A 13016-nucleotide genomic window follows, 5' to 3' on the forward strand; every position below is an offset into this window, starting at 1 on the left:
GAGATGAGCGCCGCAACCCCAGAGTCGTCCGCGACTGGACCTAACGGTATATGCAGATGTTTAGGAGAAACCCTTGGCCTAGCATGATATCCATTAATAGGTGCAAGGGTGTTTTGGATATAAGTTCCTAGTCTCACATTTCCCCAAAATAATTGGTGCTGAATCTATGGCAGAATGCAACATCAAAGACCCACACTTCATTGTGGGTGTTCATTGTGGATCATTAACAGCTATACCACCATCTTTTATCTAGTCTGTTGCATCAGTTACCATAACTCTGCCATCTATCAAATAATTTCCCCCTACAAATGTTTTCTCTGTTTATGGCCTACATTGCACTAATGATCTTTGGAATTCTAATTAAACATGTAATTTAATTATCATAGCCCTACTGAAGCATAAATAACAGTGCTGGAAGGTAAGCTAGTTCAATCCTTTATACTAAGGCAGGATCTTCTGTTCCCGAAACCATTGTCATTTTTGTATATGTTGTTCTATCTTATTCAAATTACTATGACCATGGAGGAGAGACCTGGAATGAGAAAAGTTTTCATACCAGAAATCCCCATGAGGCAAGGAATAAGCATAGCAAAATAGCAATGCATTCAAGTTCACGAAGCTTGCTCCATTTCTACCATAAGACACATTTACTCTTCTTAAACCAATTTAACAACCATGAGTTCTTTGGAATATAGGTATTTAATTAATTGATGTGTTGTAATTCACAACTGAGTTGGGATGGTAGCTATGGCGGCACTACAAATGTGGTTTGGAAAAGAAAAAAGGTAGAAGAGAAGCATGGAAGAGGACTGGGAAAGAGGAGAGAAAATGAAAGAGAAGGAGAGAAAAAGTAGATAGGTATTAATTATACCTGTAAAATTAATAATAATAATAATAATAATAATAATAATAATAATAATAATTTTTACATGAGTTACATGTTTCAGGTCAGATCAGGGATCTGGAAACGGTGAGGAACACTGCTTGAGATGAAACATAATGAAATTAAAATGGTCCTCAGTTCTCACACTGGCAGATGAAGTATTATTTAGTTTACACTGGGGAGAGGAAACCTGTGGCTAACCAGACAGGAGCAGCTGGTGAGAAGGGGTGGCATTGCTGCTGTGCCCCAGGATGGTGAGGGGGTGGGGCAGGATAGCAGAGACCTTGGGGCAATGTGGTCATACCAGCAAAAGTACCTGATTGGCTCTGCTGGTACACCCAAACCTCACTTGCTACTCCACCCCTGCCCTCTCACTGTCCAAGTATGTTTCACCAATGTGTCAGCCAACAGGCCAGTTATGCAGTGCTACTCCTTTCCACTGGCTGGACATAACTATGGAAATTTTTGGACTCCTATTCTCCTTGACCATGGGCCATGCTGGCTGGGGTTAATGGGGCTTGGAGTTCAACAATATCTAGAAAGCCACATGTCCCCCATTTCTGGTTTGTAAATTTTCCCATCAGTTCTGTTCTTAAGCTATAAAAAAGTTTACACAGTTGATTCAAAGGCTGTTTTTGTGGAGGTCTTTGCACTTGCAGCGTGTTTGAAACAGTGTTTGAACAAAAGAAACAGTGATAAGGATGAGGGAGGGAGACAGAGTTGAGGCTCACATTTAAATAAGATTTCTGGTAGGAAATGTTAGTCCTAAATTTCTGCTGATAAGAATAATGGCTCTAAAAGAAGATTGTGACTAATTATTGCATTTGTAAGAGGCTTACCTGCAAAACCGGATGAGACTTCTTCATATCGCCCCAGCTAAGTACCCAAATTTGGTCATGTGACTTATCATAATGTAATTTTACAGGTAGAGGGTCAGTGTCCAAAGTCTTCAAAGAAACAAAAACAGTTGCATTAGCTCTTCCTTATGAAAAAGAATGTAAGTTATGCATTTGATTAGGGTCTGTAAGCTATTAAGAAAGCCTTTGTGCACATTTTGCATTTCATGTCCAAGTTAGACACTACACCACTGCATGTCATTGTACGCACCCAGTTTAATATGCTGGCATACTGAGACCTGCTTTGTAAGTTGTTGCCAGCAAAGTAGCTGCTGCCATACCATAGCTGCATCTGCACCAGTCCTGTCACCTATACACAATTTACACCCAGATGTATAGCGTAGATGGTGTGGCACACCAGTATGGCACCTGTGTCTTTTGTTTCTCTGCAGTTTGAACTACATAGCTCTTAGAAGCAGTACTGGCAGTGGCGACACTGTTGCTTACTGAAATGGTGAGATGGTAGGGAGTCTGGCACTGAGCAGGGACACTGGCGGGGAACTAAATGATCTCCACCCACAAAGTGCCAACTTCCCCAGTGCCTCACCCAGCGGCATAGCTAGCTGCTCGGGTGCCCAGTGTGGCACACGTGTCCTGCAGCCGGGGGCAGGGCGTGTGTGTAGAGCCTTTCTGCAGCCTCTCTCTTTGCTGTAGGGCAGCTGAGGGAGCGGCGTTGGGCAGACGCAAGCTTCATGCTGCTGTTTCAGGCAGCGCCAAGCTTGCAGGTGCTCAAGCCACCACGCCACTCCCAGGAGAGAAGCGTGACTCGGGCATGTTGCAGGCCCCATGGTAAGTGCCGGCCCCTGCAGTGTGGCACCCAGTGCCAGCTGCGTTTCGTTGCGTTTGTTGACTGAACTATAAAGTTTCGTCAGCCCAATTATTTTTTTAAACTCAGATTTTTGTCATTTTGTCACCCCCCTTCAGTGATGACACCCGGGGTAGCCTGCACCCACCGCACCCCCTTCCTCCACCACTGGCCTCACCCTCTGTCTCCCAGGAAGCAGCAGCAACATCGCTGCCAGGAGATGAGCTGCATTGTGCCACCCCTCCCCTGCCAACCACTCCTTCCTTGATTGATTGATTGGTTTTGCTTAAATGCCGTTTTTGCACAATGAGCTGCGCCCAAAGTGGCTTACAGCAAATGTTCAAAACAGAGAACACAGGAAATACAAAATACAGAACATGTTAGTAAATTCAAAGTAGCAAAAACCAACAATTTGGCAAACCGATTCAATATTGCAAAAACCAACAATGATCTAGATTTAAGAACAGGAACAACAAGCAAAAATGAAAGTTAAATTACAATGCATTTTGTAGTACTGGTCTTGCTACACTCCAAGGAGCTTGGCATAAATGCAGGTTTTTTTGGGGGGTAGATGACAAACAGCTGGCCCTCACATCTGTCTTCCAGAGGAGGCTGACAGCACCAAAAGACAAATGTCAGCAATGAAACTGAGTCTCTTCCTCAGCCTCCTGGAAGTACCAAGAAGAAGAAGAAGAAGAGGAGTTTGGATTTGATATCCCGCTTTATCACTACCTGAAGGAGTCTCAAAGCGGCTAACATTCTCCTTTCCCTTCCTCCCCCACAACAAACACTCTGTGAGGTGAGTGAGGCTGAGAGACTTCAAAGAAGTGTGACTAGCCCATGCAGTGAACCCAGTTCACCAGATTACGAGTCTATCGCTCTTAACCACTACACCACACTGGCTCTCTACCACTACACCCACCAAGGGTTTATGCAGTTCTTCTGAACAGCACTCAGTGAATCCCTTCATCTACACATGCTTCCATTCCATGTGGTCATGTTGTGGCAGCCTTTTGAATAAGAAAGAGGTGTTATGGACATGACAAGGGCCTAACATGCCAGCCATAAACTGACTTTAGTATCTGGGTTGCATATTTATTTGAAAGTGCATATTTATTTGAAAGTGTCACAGAGTTCAGTGCATAGAATTACAACCTTACAGAAACTGCAATCCTGTGTTTGCTTTCTCATAAGTAAGTTTCCACTGTGTTCAGTGGGACCTTACTTTCAGGTACATGTGTAGAGGATTGCAGCCTCAGAATATGACAATACTCTACATATATAGTTATCAGCATTACATATTACAACCTATGTTGTTAACAGAGGACTTCAATTGACAGGTATTATAGTGTCAAAATGTTGTTGTCAAACTATTAGCGACATGATTAGTAACGATCCTCTTTCTAGTAGCCACCTCAGGATGTCGAGCATGGGGTATTACCATACTCCTAACGTGCTGCTAACCCAGCTGCAGATTCGTATTTTTACAAATCTACTAACAAAGTCAATAGCTAGAACCTCCTTTGGGAAGAGGCCAAATTTTTGGCAGTATGAAACCTTTTTGTCCCCCATCCAAAAGCATTCAGTTGCCCCTGGGAAGTTACCTGAATGACTTTCTGAGTCTGGATATCAAGGATCATTATTCTATTCCACTTTGGCTGTGTTACATAAATATATTTGTCTCTGACATTGACAGCGGAAGCCCAGAGGCAGGACTGAATGGCTTCACCTTCAACTCTAGGACAGATTTCTGCCTGAAATAAAATAATGAAAGCAGGTTTAATAAGTTTAGGTTCAGTGCTGTGATACAGGCAGTCTGCTATATACGGCCACAGAGGAAAACGATAGAAGGTAAAACAATGAGACCTTGAAGGTATGGCGTGTGCTGAGAGTAATAGATCTAACCTGTGGTATTGAGCTAGTTCTCTGGCAAACCCTTTGGGGGACCTGTCTTTTGGTCATTTGATGGGGCTGAGGCCAAGTTGAAGAGACCTCCAAAGGGGAGGTGGTAGTGGTAGTGCTTCAGAGGAATTTTCATTGGCTGGGATTTCTACCTTATTAAGTGTGAGGGGGTCTCTCTTGCATTTCAACATTTATAAAGGCCATGTGTGTGCTTGCAGTGGCACCAGACTCTCTCTACACAGGATCCCGCATTGCAGGACTCCTTGGAATGCCCACACAATGTCATATAGTCACACACATGTTCCAGGAAACACTGTTGCAATGGAAGCCTGTGCACAGAGAGCCTCACATCACTGCAAGAGCACATGGAGCATTAAAAAAAAAAAGGTTTTAAGTGCAGGATGCCCTCATTCTTCAGCTCCCTGCCCCACAAAACATCTTCAAATTTTTCAAAGTTGTAGGAATTTGTTCCCTAGTTTGCCGTGGGAAGAATGGACATGCAAAACTGAGGTGCAAAGCCAGCTTTATTTTAAACCAGGGATAGGCAAACTCGGCCCTCCAGATGTTTTGAGGCTACAATTCCCACCATCCCTGACCACCGGTCCTGCTAGCTAGGGATCATGGGAGTTCCAAAACATCTGGAGGGCCGAGTTTGCCTGCGCCTGTTTTAAGCCATCACAGACTGAAATTTATATTCAAACAATAATATAGCCATTGAATATTTGGGAGAGCCAAATTTGAGTTATGAAACTTGTGGTTCACAATACAGGGCCCTAAGTTAGTTAAGGTAGAGTCTACCCTGAGGTAAACCATATGTTTCGGCAACAGGAGTTTCTTGATAAATTTCTCAACCTTCAGTTCAATAGAACTTGGGTGGCTAGGAAAATGTGCTCCTCACATTGTGGTTTATTCAGATGAATGTATGGAACTGAAGGCCTGTGAAACTCCAGTTCTAAACTTTATAAATTTGGCATAATTATATGAATTATGGTAGGGATTCACCTCACACGTCCCACCAGTGGAAGCCCTGTGCAATGATTTCCAATTCTGCGATGGGGCTCCCCCCCATTCCCTCTGCAGTCCTAAAATTGCCTCAGCAGGTTGAGAGAGCCCCCAGCACATGGGGGAGATGAAGGGGTTGTTCCACCCAGCATGCTGAAAGGCTTGTGCTGATGGTGTTGTCAACATAGCACAACATTGAATTCCTCTTTACATGTACAATAAATTTCACAATTTTGCCACAGCAGGCAGTGAGATAAATAATGTAGTTTTTAACAGAAGCTAAACTGCAGCAGAAAAGCAGCGCTGCCTGCGATAAATACTAGTGGAAAGGAAAACAAGGACTTCTTACATCCTTGATGCAAGACCGAGATTAATTACCCCAAACTTACATAACTTGAGAAAACTTTCTCATTTGGTTTGATGTGTCTCTGGATCTCACAGTCAGTTGGCTGAATTATTGTGATTCCATCATCAGAAAAGACATAGAACATGTTTCCCACACTGAGCCCTTGAAGAGAAAACAAAAAAAGCAAGGGGAAAAACATGTCATAATTTCCTGTCTGAAAACAAAAAAAGTAGGCTAAACCTCAAAAATAAAAATTACTATACAAAACGAAACCAAAAAACCCCTAGAGATTTGGATGCTTTTGGTGCATTCACAAAATTAAAGTTCATGTCACAAGTAGGGCTTCAAGGTGTGAGGAAAGAGGTACAGATAAGCTCAAAAATGTATTGCCTTGGTGGGAACAGTTACAAATGTAAGGCAGTATCTTGGGATCATGTGTTTTGCAATCAAATTAATATGCAGGTTTATTTCGTTTGCATTAGAAGCAGTTTGCTAATACTTTTGCCCTTTCCAGGTAAATGTTTCAAATGCTGGAATGCAACCATGCATTTCACACAATTTGGAATAAGGGGTGTTGCTGACTTGTCGAGGGTAATACTTTTCCTCCAGTGGCCTAGAGACATTTGAGGGGCGGGGGCAAATCCTTATAGCCACCAAAGCAAAAACATTTTTGAAATTTTGCAAACTGTAATTCACAAATGTGGAATCTTTTAGCATTGCAATAGCACTCATCTATCAAAACTGGGGCATTCCAGAAGCTTTAGGGGGGAAAATAGCCTGTCAGTGAGTTTCTAGTAAAAGAATCGTATTCTACATTTCTGCTTAATCAGAAATGTCCTGAAACGTTTCTAGTATACTTCATTTTCCATTACATGCAAATGCAGTAATGAATACCTTGTATACTGTTCAATCACTCTCATCAGAAATCCTTTCACTACACATGTATATATATATTCTACAGATACGGTATTGTAATGGCTTCTGTCATCCCAAATAAAGTTGATAGTGTACTTATCTGCCAAACTTCCATAGTTTTACTTCTGTAAACTGTTTTGTACAGAAAATGAAAGCTCAATTTGTCAAAAAAGTTACCTTTGGTGGATGATAGTTGTTTTTAAGCTAATAAACTGTGTATCCTGTTCAGACTTGAAAAGTTACTGGATGACATTAAATGCTTCCAAGATTGGAAATCAAGGAATCACTAAGTGCACAATTCAGCCAAAGTGTAACCATTTTCCATTTCCATTTATTTAAAGGGTAATAATTAAGCATATGAGAGTACTCTCACTGAAATTGGCTCGATTTACAAGTGCCTAACTTTGGCTAGATTGTGCATGACAATTTAATCATGAAAATATTGCTTATTTAAAAAATAAGTAACAACCATGCAATATTTGCTTTTTGTTGCTGTTAAATTGATGCAATTCATCATGCTTTTCAGTACAACTGCTCCTGGAGTCACAGATCTTGCAAACAAGTATGCAATAGAAATTGAGTATTTGCAAGATTGAGTCCTCTGGTGTATATTCCATAGCGTCAAAGCACAATGACACTTGCACATTATATAGCTTTTATTATATCCGTTTGGTGTGCTGAGAATTTGATATATGAAGTTTAGCCTTTGAATTATACCACAGAAATACCCCAGTTAAGGCATCAAAGTGGATCTAGGATCAATGATCCTTAAATGTGATGCTGCAGTGAGGGATCATGCATTTTCTGAACACACGGCTAGCAAATTCCTATGTTATCATCACTGCTGAAGAACTAAAATACCTCAGGCATATCTTAGGCTGACATTTTCAACAAATGTGGACCAAAATCCTTTCTTGCCGCATGCACACAGTTCCTCTTCATTTCAATGAGGACTGAATACACACATTAGAAAGCAGGATTTGGCCCTTGATGCAATGAGTGCACATTTCTGCAGATGTTTAAAGTTGGGACAGTTTAAAACAAATGATAACAATCATGCATTAACTTATGGTAAGTGTGAACTGTGCCTATATTCCGATTCATGCACATTAACCACCCTGTTCTTTATGATCGTTTGATAAAATGCATGTTCACATTTCAGCTTTCATTTGCCCTGCCGTTAAAGCAGATATTTATGGTAATGCTATGACTCAATTTCATGTTGCTGAAGCATTAGTGGTTTATTATCATAGCCTTGATGAATTTTCCATGAGGAAAATGCAGTAGTCCATGTTCTAGCCTTCATTAGAACCAGCATTGCATGACTCAAGTTTTCTAAGCCTAGGTACACCCTGCCCCAAGTAACCACATTTTAAAGAAGAGAGCCCTTAAAGATAAGAAGTTTCCCTTCAGGACCAAGGTCCCTATTCCTTGCATGGAAATGCCATAGGTTTCTGGAGCAGGGACAGAGCTCCCTGTCCCTCCTACATGCCAGTTCCAAGCATGCTAGTTAAAAATAACTTTAAAAATATCAGGCTACTAACTTTTTAGAGTTTATTTAATTTACGTAATCTATGTAAGTCCACAAAAGTTCATAGCCTGAAATTTTCTATACCAGATCTTACAGATAAACTACCTTTCCCCCATTTATGGCACACTTCTCTTGAATGGGCACACAAGCCTAGAACATCAGAAACAACCACTCTAGTATTTTGTGAAAAAACTGTATTTTGATGGTAGAGCTAAATCTTGCTTCTCTGACTCCAAGGAAAGATTTGATCGATGCAGGATATCATGTTCATGTAAGGTGTGTTCCAGTGCCCTTTCAGCATCGCAGAGGCTTTTTCTAGGAAGAAGAAATAAGCCGGTGATCCTATGATACTAAAGGTACTTAATTGGACGGAGTCAACACAAGCCAATTATTTCATCCATTTGTGGAACGTTGAGTTCATCTCAGCTGCCATAGATGCCCAATCAATGAACCACTAGGACATGCCATCTCATGACCAACATGGCAAAATAAGTTAAACAACCAATTGTTTAACTGTCCCTGACCAGCTTTTGCACATGCAAATTAATATGGTAGGTATTCACTTGATGTGAAACTCTGGGGAAATTATATTATTTCCTACTGCCCAGCAAATATTTACACTGGCAATTCACTGTACAATTTCCTGTAGACATATCTCAATACTTAGGGCTCTTGCGAGAGCTTATGAGAGTCTTTTTGCAGAATCGTCCCACAGTGCTGCAGTAATGCTTGGAAGGCTAGAATCATGGGGGTGTGGCAACTATCACCTTTCCTTCCTGGTTGGGTAGGAAGAACACTTGGCAATTGGCTCCATCATGTGGTCCAGCTTTTTAATATATCGTCATGGTGACATGGGATAAGGCCAAGGAAAACACATCTTGCTCTGCTGTGGTGATATACGAATCAGACCTCAATAAGGAAATCCATGAAGGTTTTTAGGATTATTTTAACCTGCATAGAGACTAGAAGTATAGGATTCACTATAAATCTGATTGAGCTGAATAAACAATTGTCACTGGAGTAAGCAGTGTTCTACATGGTTGAAGGGAAGGAGAGCAACAGCTTTCCTGATATTTATTTAGCAAAAAATATGGAGCTGAAATATGTGGCCTAGAAAATAAACATCTGTTCAAGTGATGTAAATGAACAAAGAACAGCAGGATTTGTTGGTGTAAATTAGAGTACTTACATTCCACTTAAAGTATAGCAAATTGTGACTTTCATTCTGGTGTTTCTGCTGATAATTACTTAAGAATCTGTTTTCAAATGTTGTTAACTTTCTGAATGCCTATTCAGAAAATCTTTATCATAGAAACTTAAGAGTCTTTTAGAAAAGTTGCATCACTAATAGTCTACCAGTTATTTGTTGGGTTTGCCTGCGTGCTAAGCTGAGACCTGCTGACATTGCTAAAGTTAGTGGCAAATCAGTGGAGAATGGTCCATTATGGAATTATTAAAGCAGACAAGCACATTATCACTACAACAAGACAATTTTACTGCAGTACCTTCCTCTCGCCACAGTATGTTTGCAACTGCAGCATCAGAGAAATGGGAGAGCCAGAAAATGATCAAGAAAAGGAAAAAAAAAACATTGTCAAAATTTCATTGCAGCAATTAAAGGAATTTAACATTCTGGTTTTTTAAAACTGTTTTTCCTCTGATAGCTTTACAGTATTAATTCAGACACATGATGTCACTTGAGTAAAGATATGACAAAACAAACTCCACCAAATTCAGTTTTTCTGTTGAAGCATCTATTGCCCCTCCCCCACAGCAAACATCAAAGTTTTTATAGAGAGAAAATTCTCATTAAATTAAATATTTTTGATTTTTGCCTAAGTAAAGATTACAAAACATGTCTCTTCATGAGCAGACAGTTCTCCTCTTTCCACAATAATGGCCTTTTATCTTGTAGAATCACACGGAAGCTGTAACCACATGAAAGCTTGCTGTAAATGCAATGCATTTTCTAACAGATAATTACAGAAATCATAATGCTAAGCAGACTTTCTTTTAATTAATATTCATTAATGAGCATTTTGATGTTCAAAGTTTTATTTTTTAATTAATTTATTTTTACAGCCTTCTCTGGGCAAAAACATTCTTGCTATGGAGATTACTATTATTCTTTTCCCTAATATTTATTTACATTTCTTACTTGTGGAACAAATGCCTGGGGCTGATCTTCCATTGTGCGTTGGTGACTGAAGGCACATTTGTTAGGGAGCTGTAGTCAATCCCAGTTGCCTAGGGGTTGTTGTTTTGTGATTATATGCCCATTTGAAAATACATGTTTGTCAAATTCATGCACTAAATTTTTAAATGCAATATCTTGTTGGCGTATCTTAGAAATGTAATGTGTAAAGCTGGCTGTACACAGTGCTATGCAATGGTTGCCATGATGCTACAAAGAATTGTGAGACCAATCTTATGTTGCGTTTTGAAAACAATAGACAAATAGCTTCAAATGTTTTTCTTTTGCAGCAGTGCCTTGTTAGCTTTAGGCATCAAGAAAATGAGAGATACAAATTGACTGCAATTTTAATTAGCATGGCAAGAAATGTAATTCTATGACTGTCAATGAAAAATCTTGCATTCTTCCCTGCTATGCAAGCTGAACCTTGTATCATGTTCCACATATTTCTTCAAATCAGGAGACATCCTGCAGATATTTTATAAGCAATACTTCCATGAGGTTTCATTAGTGGTATGGGTCTGATTTGTGAGCACTTTAAACTCCAAAATAGGAGCAAAAGAGTACCCCTAAACTCTAGGCCATAACATAGCCCAGCAGATGCCATCAGAATAAGGCCACGGCATGGTGGCCTTGGATAATACTGTGACCCCACAGGTATGGATTTGGCTGCCCCAGAATCAATGATCTCTTGGAGGACATCATGGGGATATAAAGATAATCGCAGCAAGCTTGAAGATTTCTAATCCCTGGTGTGTTCTAGATTGTGTCATCAGGAGCATAACAGGGTCTAGAGATTTATCCACAGCCTATAACGTTCCTGACCTGGATGGAACCATCTGCATTATCCCCAGCCTTGAATGATTTACTAGAAGAGAGAATATGGCAGCAAGTGTTCCAGACAAGCTAAAAGAGGCAGAGTCTGCAGCAAAACCTCTAGGTGCCAATGCACTCTTGCTGCTGCTACACTGTGCTGGATGTTTGCTGAACTAATTGGGGGTGGGGGTTAGGCTTAATTCCAAACCATAGAGAAGGTCTACCCATCACTAAATTTCTCATGTTCCATGCAGAATTTCAGGAGTGAAGATCAAATACGTCTTTGCTTCAGACTCATTATATATTAGAGCAGACTACTAAGGAACAATGTGGAAGTTCTTAACCAGAGTTTGTTAGTTTTAAATAACAACAGTGAATGGAACCACGAAGTCCCTTAGAATTGCGTAATTAATTAACTATTGTTGGTGATAAATGGGAAGCAGACAGCTACTTTGAAATTAGGCTTGATCATGTGAATCTTTACTCAGGCAAAACCCAGTTTGGTACCATTCAATTAAGTCCGCAGTTTTAAAACTCAAACCATAACCTTAGATATAGTAAAGAGCTTAGAAAGTGTGTGTAAAAGTTAAACCTACGAGTCTTTCTAGCTGAATCTTCAATGAAGAGAGAAGAAATATCCTCATCTACTCCCACTTCATTTTTAGCAATGCAAGTATAGGCACCTGTGTCTTCATATCGAACACTACTGATGTGAAGTTCGCTTCCATTTGCTGCAACAAAAAAGATCCACAAAAGCTATAAATTGTAAGAAGCTCTGGAAAGTGAGGTTTTTAGGCTGCAGTCTTAAACGCAGTTACTTGACAGAGAGTTCCAGTGAAATCAAATAGGCTCAGAGGGTTTTATCCAACAAAGTAATTCAGTTAGCACAAGGACTTTTTCCTTTCCTTGCACACCTGCCCATCTGTTCTGGAGGACTTGGAAGAGAGAGAGAGAAGAGGAAAGGAAGTTCCATGGTGCAGGAGGAAGTCCTTGTGTTAACAGTAACAGGGCAACTATGTTGGATACAACACAGGGTTTCAGCCTTACAATTATGTTTTTGAACTCATTGTTCCAGAATTGAGATTGCTTACAGTTGAAGAAGTCCAGAAATACTGAGGATGAATGATTGGTAACCATGAAATTGGAAAGTCACAAAAGTTTACTTATCTTTCTGAGAATAAGAGAATGTCAGTAGACAATACATTATCAGATGGATAAATCTTTGAACTTCTGATAATATTTTCATTTCTTGTATTTATTCACATATTTCTAGGGTATCTTTAAAAGCAAAGCCTTCACAAAGCAGCAAAACCATCCATAAAATACAATGGCACATTTCGGTAACACCAACCACTTAAAACAACAGTCTAAAACAGTTCACCGGCCAGTAACTTAACATTAAAAATGAAGTAAAACCACATAAAATCATTTCCATTCAGCAGCATTGTAAAATTCTTTGAAAAACATGTGGCCTTCCAGAGTCTGTTTAAAAGCCTGTACATGAATTTTGGGATATTAATTTTGATTATAGCTTTTTTTACAGGCAGTTTGACACTATGAATATAAGATACTAAAAGTGGCAATTATATAGGAATTGAGAAATTTACTGTAAACTGATGAAAAGAATTGAGAGCTGCTTTAGGGCACAGTCCCTCAGCCAGCATTTGGCTCATGGAGGGGCTTTCTGAGCGGTGTACATACTGCATAAAGGTGAGAGGCCCACTAG

General features: G+C 40.1%; 1 protein-coding gene across 3 annotated transcripts in view; it reads right to left on the bottom strand.

Moving 5' to 3' along the window:
- FSTL4 (follistatin like 4) overlaps positions 1–13016 on the bottom strand; it is a 343706-nt gene that overhangs the window by 9868 nt on the left and 320822 nt on the right. Inside the window, exons 10-14 of one of the 3 annotated variants that reach the window (XM_077924525.1) lie at positions 11887–12021; positions 9786–9812; positions 5874–5996; positions 4189–4334; positions 1723–1830 (exon numbers count right to left, since the gene is read on the bottom strand). In XM_077924525.1, coding sequence (XP_077780651.1) covers positions 1723–1830; positions 4189–4334; positions 5874–5996; positions 9786–9812; positions 11887–12021 — 539 coding nt within the window. Of the gene's footprint in view, positions 1–1722; positions 1831–4188; positions 4339–5873; positions 5997–9785; positions 9813–11886; positions 12022–13016 lie in introns of all 3 variants that reach the window. The other 2 variants (XM_028718024.2, XM_028718025.2) reach the window with 2 other exon arrangements.

Source organism: Podarcis muralis, chromosome 2, assembly GCF_964188315.1.
Source record: "Podarcis muralis chromosome 2, rPodMur119.hap1.1, whole genome shotgun sequence".
NCBI classification, from domain to species: Eukaryota; Metazoa; Chordata; class Lepidosauria; order Squamata; family Lacertidae; genus Podarcis; species Podarcis muralis.